General features: G+C 42.1%; 1 protein-coding gene across 43 annotated transcripts in view; it reads right to left on the bottom strand.

Moving 5' to 3' along the window:
• LOC100340451 (zinc finger protein 248) overlaps positions 1–13,045 on the bottom strand; it is a 46,251-nt gene that overhangs the window by 11,631 nt on the left and 21,575 nt on the right. For 12 of the 43 annotated variants that reach the window (XM_070058207.1, XM_070058210.1, XM_051836921.2 and 9 more), the window contains 3 exons: positions 8,012–8,103; positions 4,478–4,530; positions 370–420 (listed from right to left, as the gene is read on the bottom strand). In XM_070058207.1, the coding sequence (XP_069914308.1) occupies positions 4,495–4,530; positions 8,012–8,103 (128 nt within the window). In that variant the 3' untranslated portion in view covers positions 370–420; positions 4,478–4,494. Of the gene's footprint in view, positions 1–369; positions 421–2,463; positions 8,104–13,045 lie in introns of those variants that run through there. The other 31 variants (XM_070058204.1, XM_008250038.4, XM_070058203.1 and 28 more) reach the window with 6 other exon arrangements.

The following is a 13,045-nucleotide window of genomic DNA, read 5'->3' on the forward strand; positions in this document are numbered from 1 at the left end:
CAGCGGTCTGTGTCCTGACTGCTCCACTTCCGATCCAGCTCCCTGCTGATGTGCCTGAGAAAGTAGTGGAGGATGACTTGGGCCCTTGCACCCACATGGAGACCTGGGTGAAGCTCCTGGCTTTGACCTGGCCTGGCCCTGGCTGTTGCAACCATTTGGGGGAGTGAACTAGCAGATGGAAGCACTCACTCTCTCTGTGACTTTCAAATAAATAAATAAGTAAATAAAATCTTAAAAAAAAAAAAGACTAACCTTCCTTTAGGGTCTTATCATAGCAATGTAAACAATGTAAATGAATTCACATCATCAGATGTCATATTGTATCTGTGGCACCCTGTGTATTGAGATCACAAACCCCCTCCAACTTACCTGGGAGAGGTTGCTATGGCACAGCTACATTCGAGTTCTTGACAGGCAGGACTGAGGAAGAGTAATTTGGAAAAAGTGTTACACTCTTTTTAGAAGAAATCACTAGTGTTCCTTAAATAACACATTACATTGAAAGATAATGCCTGAGAATTACCCTTTTCACACTGTTTAGTTTTTGTGATTTACATAGTTTGATTCATTTGCTTATAGTATAATACTGTCACAGAGCATTAAAACGCAAAATAGCTATTATTCCTCCAAATTCAGATTTTGAAGTCTTATATGCTACTATATCCATAGTCTATCAGAGTATGTCATTGTAAAAATTAAGAGAAAGTGTTGGTGCTGTGGCATAGTGGGTTAAGCCACTGCCTCCAGTGCCACCATCCCACATGGGCATCAGTTCGAGTCCTGGCTGCTCCACTTCTGATCCAGCTCTGTGCTAATGTGCCTGGGAAAGTAGTAGAAAATGGCCCAACTAGTTGAGCCACTGCCACTCACATGGCACACTTGTATGGACCTCCTGGCTTCAGCCTGACTCAGTCCTGGTATGGTCGCCATTTGGGGAGTGAATCTGCAGATGGAAAATATCTCAATCTCTTTCTCTCTGTAACTCTGCCTTTCAAATAAATGAATTTTCTTTTGAAGTCCATGCATAGATTTTTCATAGTACATTTTCCACAGATTTTTGAAGACCTCCCTGACATGCATGAATTTCAATGTTTTGAAAAATAATCTCTAATTCCATTTTCTATGAATTTTTGAAGTAGTTTTTTTTTTTTTAATTATTTATCTGAGAGTTACACAGAGAGAAGAGAGGTAGAGGCAGAGGCAGAGAGAAAGAGAGAAAGAGAGAGAGAGAGACAGAGAGAGAGAGAGAGAGGTCTTCCATCCACTGGTTCACTCTCCAATTGGCCGCAACGGCTGGAGCTGCACAGATCTGAAGCCAGGAGCCAGGAGCTTTTTCTGGGTCTCCCACACAGGTGCAGGGGCCCAAGCACTGGGCCATCTTCTGCTGCTTTCCTAGGCCACAGTAGAGAGCTGGATCAGAAGTGGAATACTTGGGTCTCAAACCAGTGCTCACATGGGATGCCAGCACTGCAGGCAGCAGTTTTACCCACTATGCCACAGTGCCGGACCCTGAAGTAGTTTGTAAAATGAGAAATAGTATTTATACAATATCCAATGGTGGAAACCCTTTTCCTGCCAAGGGCCATTTAGATATTTATAACATCATTTGTAGGCCACACAAAATTATCAAGTTAAAAGTTAGCCGGCTATAGATTAATTAAATTTTGAGCACTGCCTGCAGTTGTTTTGGCAGGGCCAGACCAAATGATTTTGCAGGCCATATATTTCTCAGCCCTGAATTATAACCCATCAAAAGATGACAGAGGGTAGTATAATATTTTCCCCACTAATTTTCTCACATAAATAAGTAAAATGGAAAATAATTTTCAGAGAATGTAAGCCTGTAATTTCTGTGGTAAATCTTCCCAGTGATTTTTTAAAAATTTTTTTGACAGGCAGAGTGGACAGTGAGAGAGAGACAGAGAGAAAGGTCTTCCTTTGCCGTTAGCTCACCCTCCAATGGCTGCCGCGGCTGGTGCGCTGCGGCTGGAGCATCGCGCTGATCCGAAGGCAGGAAGGAGCCAGGTGCTTTTCCTGGTCTCCCATGGGGTGCAGGGCCCAAGCACTTGGGCCATCCTCCACTGCACTCCCGGGCCATGACAGAGAGCTGGCCTGGAAGAGGGGCAACTGGGACAGAATCCAGTGCCCTGACCAGGACTAGAACCTGGTGTGCTGGCGCAGCAGGCAGACGATTAGCCTATTGAGCCGCGGCTCCAGCCCACAGTGATCTTAATTAGCATTTTCTGAGTTTTATTTTCTCATCCTTACCCACTAAACTCACTGGATGGTGTTTCCTGGTTAAAGTGCTGTACGACCTCCCAGATATCATTTACAGTTGAAAAACTCTTAGGTTACATTTTTATAAGAATTTTTAAATTTTTAATTTTAACAATAGAACATCTGCACAAATCAGCTGACAACTCTAAACACCATCAACAGTCATAGCCGTGCATGCACACAACATTAAATATGAAGGTTTATTTCTTTTCGGTAGCAATGAAAAAATACAGCTTGCAAATCTCTAGCCATACCAGTTTTAAACTGATCTAATTCCAGGTAACAAAGTGTTTTGCAATTGGCATCATCTACAATTTTGCATGTAATAAAGGACTTCATTTAATATCTGGACTGTATTTCTGACTCATAAAATTCAAATGTCCATAAAAACTGACTCCAGTATATTACAAATTACCCACAGGTACATATGTATCTCTGTGTGTACGTGTATGTGTGTGTATGTATACATGTGTATGTGTGTGTTAATTACAGTATGCATGGAAAAAGTCCAGCCCGAACCAGCAGTGCCCACTCACCAGTGGCAGATGAAGACTCAGGGGAGGTGCAGGGCAGTGCCAGCGGTGGCTTCTGACTGGGGGCAGAAAGCATGATATCAAGGCTGAGGGCATCAAGGACCCCCAGAGCTGAGCTGAACTGGCTCTGGTTCTACATTCTCCAACAATGACAGACTGGGTTTGAAGAGATGGGGCATAACACAGAAGGGAAAGAAAGAAGCCCAAGTCCTAAAACAAACTCCAGCACTGGACTGATGACTTTGCCACTGCAGAAGCACAAACTTATGACTGAGCAATTCCTGTAGTGACTTTACACACCAGTGCCTGGGGGAGGACCCCACTCACTGGCTATGTGACCAGTTTAGTACATGGGAATGAGTACTCCTTTTAATAGAGGACAGTACAGTAAAAAAGTAGAATCAGAGTTACAGGTAACCAGGCTAAGAGTTGCATCATGAAACAGAATCTCAAATAAAACTGTTGGTTACCCATGCTTAGGTATCAGACACACATCAAATGTTCACACACTCTTCCTCCACACATCTGCTGGCTCCTCTCTCAATGCAGCCTTCCCAGTGAAGTGTTTTCCTCTCCATGTTTAAATCTAAAATTCAAACATAACCCTATTTTTTCTTTTTCTTTTACCACCACCATCTCTGGGAAAATGTGTTTTTGTGTGTGTATTGAGGACTGATTCTCAACAGACTGCAGCCCAAATGTGTTTTCTTGGCATGAATGCTGGCAGCAACAAGGACACAGATCATCTGGTGACCTCCAATAAAAATATTCCACAATGGATTCTCATTGGCCTATTTTGGAATCAATGATCATTCCTGGAGGAATACCAAGGCAGGCCAAGGGCATCTGGGGTAAATGCACAAGCTCAGGTTCTACAGCTGGAAGAACATAGAAAAGTTGCAAAGAACAGACAAAATCAACAGCCACAACACATTATATTTAAGTACATGATTATATCACACCCAATCAAAGATAGGGAGTGAGTTCAACAGTGCAGTGGACAACTGGCTATTTAACTGTAAGAAGGCAGAACAAGAACACCAGGGACAGCCACAACGTCTGCTTCACACATGTCAAAGGAGATGAACCTGCCAGAGTGCTTGGTTCTAAAAGGAATTTACTTATGCTGATCTGAAAGCACAAGGAAGCAGAAACACCACTTTTGACTAGTAGAGTAACTTTTATTTCTAATACTTAGCTTTTTAAAAACATAGGAACTTACAGAAATGAAAAAAAATTTGTGCTGCTTATTCTTCATTTTCTCCACCCAGACTGTCTCCACCCTCCTCTGTGCCCACATGGGCTCACCTGCAGATGCACGTAGTTGGGTTCTCCAAAGGCAGGCAGGCAGCTTGGAGCCACAATTCTTTAAGACATCTCTCCTCCACAACAGTGGGTCACTGAGCTCTGGTAACACTGTCCATCCTTGCCCTTTGAGGTCTCAGAATGCCAATGGCTTCCTGTGATGCTAGCCTCTATGGATTCTAATATCCCTTGCATCTGGCCCACACCTCTGTACTGTCTGCCATTAATGTACTTTTTACTGAAGAATCCTTTTTTTTTTTCTACCAGAATGATTCATGGCTGATACAAACAGCTAAACCAGCACCAATGTGTCAAAAGACACAATTCTTCCCCAAATCACTGTATAGATCACTAACACTTACAAAAATGTTCCTCTGAGTCAGTTGGATCCTTCAGCTCTAAGGATCAGACATCCCTAAGAACAAATAAGAAACAGTTACTATCACAGCTGATAGATACAAGGTCCTGGCAGAGAGCAAGTGCAGAGCTCGGCGATGTCTCCTCTGAGCCTGCTTTTCCCAGCTTGTGCATTGTTATCTTCAATCTACTGCCCCGCAGGGCCGCACACACACAGAGACACACCTGCATCACTTACAGACATGAAGAAGTCCAGCGGAAGAGGGACACTTTCTTCTCATGACTCTCACAGGTTCTCATGTCATGACAATATTTAACCACCGAGCTCTTTCTCCAAAGTGATGCAGAGTATTTTCCAAACATCTCATTGGTCACATGTTCACTCCCCACCCCCAAAAATCATTAGCATTTAATTTCCATGATTTGCTTTGAATAATTTTGGTTTACCCCTGAAATTATCTGGGAAAAGAATGGTCAAAGAGATTAAAATTTAGCTAAGCAAGAAAGAAGTAGATGGGCAGTATCCTTCTTACCCATTTGTTCCAATGAAGCATAAGAAAACAGCCCTATATTGCTAAATACAAACACACAGTTCCTGGGTTACACAGAACTAGGGTTACACATATCATGCCTACAGATACCACGATGAAATATCACGAGTATGAGATGGACATTTCATTTCATATGACCACTCTTTATCTGTACAGTGCAGTGAGTATTACTGTTTATAATTGATGCTAACTTAGCATAATTTATGTCAATGACAATGTTATTACCAGCAATTACATTACATCACTGACTGACCTAGAGGTAGCTTAAAAACCTTGGAAAAATATGTTTGATTTTTCTATGGAGAGAGCAGTTCAGTAATTATGGCCATATTCATTCAAATATGCCAGGAAACAGAAAAGGCAGGTGATACTGTTGTGAAATAATATTTCATTCAAAACATATATTGGCCAAGTTACAGACTCTGGTTCTCTTTAGAACAGGACTGATTCAGAGGTAGTTAAAAACCTCACTAAAACATCTTTTGGCTTTATTGAAGAGGCAGTTCAGTAGTAATGGCCATAGCCAGGCCAGGAAATAGAAAACAAGGTAGGTATGCGATTTGTACTTTAAAGCTGCCTAATATATTTTCACATACACACAGAGAAAAGTGTGTTGGCAAATTTTGACAATGGGTTCACTGAGAAAATGAAACCTCTGATACCCCATGTTCGCCAATGTCCATGGTGTAAAAAGTCCCACCAAGGCCAACCCACCAAGGTGCTGGAACTGACGGATGCAGCAAGGAAGGCGCCCAACGCAGTGCACGCATCTGTGGTATTCTGACCATAGATTCAGTAACACAGCAACTTCAACACAGGAACAGTGAGCTGTAGCCAAAGAACTGGGAAGTGCTGAGTGTCGAATATTTATTAACTTTGTTTTAAATACACTTTAGTATCAGTTTATATAATTTAAAATAATGACTGTGTTTAACTGGCTCGCAAAATTCCTGAAAATATGTCAGCAGCACTTTTCAGTGAGTATGAGGTGATGCTGGCACATCACTTACTATGTGTGTTTAAGTATGTGATTACAAATACATTTACATATACATACATATATACATATTCGTATATACACACATACATATGCATACAACTTATAGATACCTGCATTACCTAGTGTGAAAAATATTAATAAATACCATAATAATTACTAAACTAAGGTTCATAATTTTCTCCTCACAAGCTTGAATACAAATTAAGCACACTGCGAAGTTCCATTGCATCGACATACTCACATAGTCTCTCACAGGTATACTTAATGCGGTTGTCACTCAATTTTTTGTGAAAAGATTCCACTGCGAATATGGATGTGAACGAATATTGCCCGTTATGCTTATAATATAATTTTGGTATCACCTGGAATATAACACTAAACAACATAAATTCTAAAGTGTTTTACCACCTTGCTTAAATGAACGGAGTCCTCCTCAGTACACATTTACTAATGAAAAGCTTTACTTTCTCCTGAACGTTTTTACATATTCAAACAAATGTCATTTTCTAGTAATTCATGGCATTCTTTGGCTTTCTCTGGTCTCATTTAAAAAAACTGTACAAGTTTGACTGGGATGTTCAGGATGCTGAAAGAGCTTTCACCCTCGCGTGAATTCTTTGATGCTTCGTGAGTACTGACCGCTGACTGAAGGTCTTGCCGCATGCATTACACTCATAGGGTTTCTCCCCTGTGTGAGTTCTCTGGTGTTTAGTGAGAGCTGACTTTTCACAGAAAGTTTTCCCACATTCATTACATTTATAGGGTTTCTCCCCTGTGTGAGTTCTCTGATGTACAATGAGGTTCGACTTCACGCAGAAGGATTTCCCACATTCATTACATATAAAGGGTTTTTCCCCTGTGTGCGTTCTTTGATGCACGGTTAGGGCAGACCTGTGGCAGAAGGATTTCCCACACACATTACATTCATAGGGTTTCTCCCCTGTGTGGGTTCTTTGATGTTCAGTGAGGTTTGACTTCACACAGAATGTTTTTCCACACTGCTTACATTCGTAGGGTTTTTCTCCTGTATGTGTTCGCTGATGGTTGGTAAGGTGTGGTTTCTGGCAAAAGGCTTTCCCACATTCAGCACACTCATAGGGCTTCTCCCCTGTGTGTGTTCTCTGATGCTGCGTGAGGTTTGACTTCTCCCAGAAGGTCTTCCCACATTCACCACATTCAAAGGTTTTTTCTCCTGAGTGACCTCTCCGAAGCTGGGTGAGATGTGACTTCTTACTGAAATTATTTCCATTTTCCTTGTAGTCATAGGGCTTTTCTACCATATGTACTATCTGATGTTTAAAGAGGGGGGGTTTTTCCCAAGTTTTGTCACTCACTTTATATTCCTGGGAAATCTTTCTTGAGTAAGCTCCCTGGTGGATAATAAAAGTTGAATTGTCACAAAAAATTTGACCGTACTCATTGTATTCATAAAGATTGTCCCTTGTAAGAGCTCTCTGATGTCCAAACCTTAAATCCATGTAGAAAGACTTCCCACACACACTGCATTCATCTGGCTCCATTTCCAAATGAGTTCTCGGAGATCCACGGAGCTTTAAACTGTCAATGAAGGTTCTTCCACATTCATTATATTTACAGACCGTCTCTCCCAGCTGAGATCTCTGATGTGTTAAAAAGGCTGCCTCCTCAGGGAAGCCTTGTCCATTTTCATTATACTGAAAAGGTGGGTCAAAACCTGGCTGAGTGAGACCATGGTGATGACTAAGGACATTCCTTTTTTGTAAATATTTACCAGATTTCCCTCCAGCAGCAATCTTCTCATGCCTAATATCAAGCAGTAACTTCTCACAAACATTAAGCTCATTAGACTTCTTTCTGGAATAGTTCTTTTTACCAGTAAGTAAGCCTGAGATATTTTTCAAGCTTAGTTCACATGAATCACAAATTTTACAGGGAAAATTTCTTGAAGAAACAGGGTCTGCGCCCAGATTAGAGATTTTCCTTACTCTGTCACCACTTTCTGCACTTACTGTGTTGTTGCTGGTGAACACAAGCTGCCAGAAGTGTTCATCTGGATCGTCTTGGCTGCTCTCTGATGGGCCATCAACTCCCCATTTCCTTTCTAGAAATAAGAAAAACAACCGTATCTTATGGCTCTGAATACATTTCTAACAGAACTGGACTTTTACACAAATTACTTTGTTTTAGTCTTCTGGAGTGAACTGAATCCAAGCATGTATTTCCTTTCCCCTCCTGTCCTGGGATAAACACAAACATGCTGCAGTGTAAACAGGGAGAGGAAAATGGCAGTGATCTTAACATGTTAAAAATATAATCTTCAATACTGTACAGAAAAGGTGAAAGAGAATTCAACACACAGGAAGCTGAGGTAGCTGATTCAGAAAGAGGTAACTCAGAGAGCACAGGGTGAACCCCACACAGACAATGAACACTGATTAAAGCAACGGTGAAGACTGGGAAACAAGGGTCTCTTGTTGAAGCATGAGTGATACTGGATGGAGACAGAACAGTCTGCACACAAATCACTCTGGCAGGACTGTCACCTGGGTACACACTTCTCTTCACTTCTATACAGTAACATCAAACTAAAGTCCTGAAAATAGCAAGTTCCTTAGGTTCAAAAGAATAGTCTGAAACCCCAGAATTTATTTTTCTTTAATTTTATTGCTAAGGAATAATTATTTTTAAGGACTCTAAGGAAGAAAAGCAGATGAAATAAACTTAAGACGTGACGAATAGAAGACAGAGAGTTTCTGAGATGTGTTTGAGAAACAGAACAGAGGAAGAAACAGGTCTGACAGAGGCAGGGCATGGTTTGTACACTCACTGCATGCCGGATTACTGTGGTGGGACGCTCACTAAGATGCACACCTGTTTCCGTATCTTGGTTTTTAGGTCTGCCTTTGTAGCTAGGTTTTCTTCTTTAACATCTAAGCTCATATGTGGCTTTTACTTTCTTTCAGGCTCCCTACATGGTATAGACCTTCAGTAATCCTACCATAAACATTCTTGGATCTACTACTAAACACAATCACATTAATCTTATATTTAAAAAAAAGTCTACAACAGCTCTCTGAGTCCACCGCTTCAAAGAACAAAAGATAAACATTATCCTGGAAAAAACAAATGAAAACAAACAAAACTTTACACCAGCTGACTCACAGTAAGGGTTCACTGCACTGAAACCACCTCTGCGCAGCTCTGGCCAAGCGGCAGACTCTAGTAAACAGCTCATCCCAATAACACAACTTTCACTGCGCTAGAAGCAACCCAGCCTTGGCTCTCCTAGGAACCTGGACTTCCCTCAGTGAAATACTACTTGCTTTAATTAGCAAAACAGAAGCAAACAAGCAAAAAAGAAAGAAAACCAAAAATCTCTACAACGTCTCTATCATTTTAAAGCTGTATTTGCTCCAATCTTTAGAAGAAGTTACTGTTCTCATAATTCATTGAATACAAAATAAATCCCTTGATCAATGCTACAGGCTCTGGTCTTGACAGACCTGGCACTTGGCAGGTGTTATTATAGTCTTATCTCCTCTGCCACTGCTGAGGAGACAGTACCGTAATGATTTTAAAAAGCAATGTGCATGTGAGTTATTTTGAACTTGTACCTAATGAGCTTTAATGTACAAGGACTAAAGAAGGGGATGTGCATTTAGGAAGAGAGCTAAAGAATGCTTTCTGAACAGAAATAACAATCCCTTCTGAACCTGGCTTTGTAGATAATTATCAAAGTAATCAGGGCCAGTGCTGTGGCACAGCGAGTTAGAGCCCTGGCCTGAGCGCTGGCATCCCAAATGGGTGCCAGCTCTGGTCTTGGCTGCTAATCTTCCGATCCAGCTCTCTGCTGTGGCCTGGGAAAGCAGTAGAAGATGGCGCAAGTCCCTGGGCCCCTGAGCCTGAGTGGGAGACACGGAGGCTCCTGGTTCCTGGCTTCAGATCAGCACAGTTTCGGCCGTTGCAGCCATCTGGGGAGTGAACCATCAGATGGAGGACTTTCTCTCTCTCTCTCTCTCTCTCTCTCTCTCTCTCTCTCTCTTTCTCTGCCTCTCTGTAACTCTTTCAAATAAAAAAAAAAAATATTAAAAAAAAAAACAAAGTAATCAAAACACTAGAATTGGGAAAAGAGAGAATACTGCAGTAGAGAAAGAAGCCCTAAACAACAGCCATTAAATCTGAGTTTTTGGCACTGACAGGTAAGTATCATAAAATACAGATGATGGGGCCAGCACTGTGGTGCAGTGGGTTAAAGCCCTGGCCTGCACTGCCGGCATCCCATATGGACATCGGTTCTAGCCCTGGCTGTTCCGCTTCCGACCCAGCTCCCTGCTAATGCGCCTGGGAAAGCACTGGAAGATGGCCCAAGTTCTTGGGCCCCTGCACACATGTGGGAGACCTGGAAGAAGCTCCTGGCTCCTGGCTTTGGATCGGCTCAGCTCTGGCCATTGCAGCCATTTGGGGAGTCAACCAGCAGATGGGAGATCTCTCTGTCTCTACCTCTCTACTTCTCTTTCAAATAAATAAATCTTAAAAAAATAAAGACTAAGTTATAGCAAAAAAAAAAAACCAAGCCTGAGCTATAAAACAAGTGAAATAATAGTAACAAGCCATTGCTCTCTATCATGCAGCATCTAAACACCTTATATAATAAACAAAATTACCTGAAAAAGACAATAGTAAACAAGAAAGAGTGTTTCAGATAAATGAGAGAACATTTATAAACACAATTTAAAATACAGAACAGAATGAGGGTTACTATACATTCTAGAAAGCAGAAAGAAATGTAACCTGCTCTGAGGTAACTATTAGAGCACCTAAAAGGTAATCTATAGAACGGAAATTGACCCTTTGAGATGCAGTAACTTTGAACAGCCGTTGTCTTGATTGCTGAGGACAGTGTATTTTCATACTATTTGTTGAACTCTTTTCTTAGTATAATTTCATGTGTATAAAGTTAATTGAAAATAATTTTAGTAAAAAATAATGGGAATAGGAGAAGGAGGAGGAAAAAGGTGGGAGAGTGGGTGGGAGGGAGGGTAGGGTGGGAGGGATCACTATATTCCTAAAGTTGCATTTATGAAATGCATTAAGTTTGTATACCTTAAATAAGAGGTTTCTGGGGGGAAGAAAAGGTTTCTTGGGAAAAATACTAAAAAAAAAAAAAAAGAAATTTAAGATGGGTAGGATAAAACCACATTATACAGTTAATAAAAAGAGATTTAGTTACATTTATTAATAAGGAGCAACTACAGCTTACCTTGGTGGGTTAATGAAAAGAAACCTGAATGCTTTACGTTAAAAAAAAAAAAAAAAAAAAAAAAAACCTAAAACACAAAAGAACCAATTAGGGATTAGACCAAGTCAGGTATGAGAGAGCACAGACATAATTGTATCTGCATGTGTTGAGTGGTATCTGAAAAAGCAAGATTATGAAGACATGTAGATGTAGACAACAGCTTTAAATGGAAATAATAACAGGAATTAATAACAGGAATATGATGAGATCAGTAAAGTGACAGCAGGTTCAGAACAGGGACCCCGTGGTTGCCGCTTAGGGTAGAATGTACCTGATTTGACTCCTGGGAAATAGGTTCTCTGGTTTTCATGTAGCTCAGTTTGCTCCTTCTCCATCTCCTCTGACGACAGACCTATGTAATGCCCTCTAACACTAGGACTGTCCAAAGAATAATCCCACCTACACACAGCCACATTCCACAAAAGAGACCGGCAAACAATGGCTACACAGCAATGGCCCTTGAGCTAAGAAGGTTTTGAAAGTTTTTTTTTTTTTTTTTGAAAGGGACAAAGATGGACGAGGCAGTAGGGAAGTGGGAGGACAAAGAAGAAATGAGGCAGGAAGGGGACAGTGGAGAGGAGGGATGGAAGGAGGAGCAGCTGCATTTGAGACCATATGTGGCTCACGAAGCCTGAAACACTTACTACTGAGTCTTTTATGGAAAGTTGTGGACCTCTGTCCTAGATCATCTCATCTAGCCCCGACACACTTATCATCATCTGAAGTTGATGCCTTCTGAACTGACATGCCTGGTTCCAGCTGCAACCATGTACTCACATGTCTCCAACATCTCCGGCACAAAATTAACTCTGTCCTAGCTCCTATGCAATGCTTCCTTCCTAACTAGCCCCCAGCTGGTAGGACCCTCATGGTGTGGCTGCAGGAGATAATCACTGGGATCAGGCTTGACTCCTCCTGTTCTCTCCCACTCTTTGTCCAGTCTGTAACAGCAAACCCCTTGGCCCCTTCTTCAAGACATCTGTACAAACCTATCACTTCTCAGCACCTCCAGCACAGCCTCAGCCCCATCCTCGTGCCCCGGAAATACAGAAAGTCTCTTAATTGGAATGCCTGCCTTGCTTAAGCCCACCCAACAGCCACCCACCACTGTGTATTCACTGCCCAGAACTGAGAGAGAACCTTTGAAGCTATAAACCAGATTGGATGACTTGATCTGTCATTACCAAAAACAATCTGAGGGTTTCTGACATCACTGAGAATGAAATGAACAAATCTACCACGTCCATGCTATTTCTACAACATCATCTCGTATCAAACTTCCCATTCCCACTGGCTTCCAGCCACTCTGGTCCCTGCCATTGTTCAAACATCCCAAGAATATACCTATCTGAGAGGCTCCCTCTGTCTGGAATACTCTGAATACACATAGCCCACACTATAAAATTCGCATTTCTGAAGTGGAACTCATCAAAAAGGTTTTCTCTGGGCCGGCGCCGCGGCTCACTAGGCTAATCCTTCGCCTTGCGGCGCCGGCACACCGGGTTCTAGTCCCTGTGGGGGCGCCGGATTCTGTCCCGGTTGCCCCTCTTCCAGGCCAGCTCTCTGCTGTGGCCAGGGAGTGCAGTGGAGGATGGCCCAAGTGCTTGGGCCCTGCACCCCATGGGAGACCAGGAAAAGCACCTGGCTCCTGGCTCCTGCCATCGGATCAGCGCGGTGCGCCGGCCGCAGCGCGCCGGCCGCGGCGGCCATTGGAGGGTGAACCAACGGCAAAGGAAGACCTTTC

The sequence above is a fragment of the Oryctolagus cuniculus genome, chromosome 15 (genome assembly GCF_964237555.1).
Source record: "Oryctolagus cuniculus chromosome 15, mOryCun1.1, whole genome shotgun sequence".
Taxonomy (NCBI): domain Eukaryota; kingdom Metazoa; phylum Chordata; class Mammalia; order Lagomorpha; family Leporidae; genus Oryctolagus; species Oryctolagus cuniculus.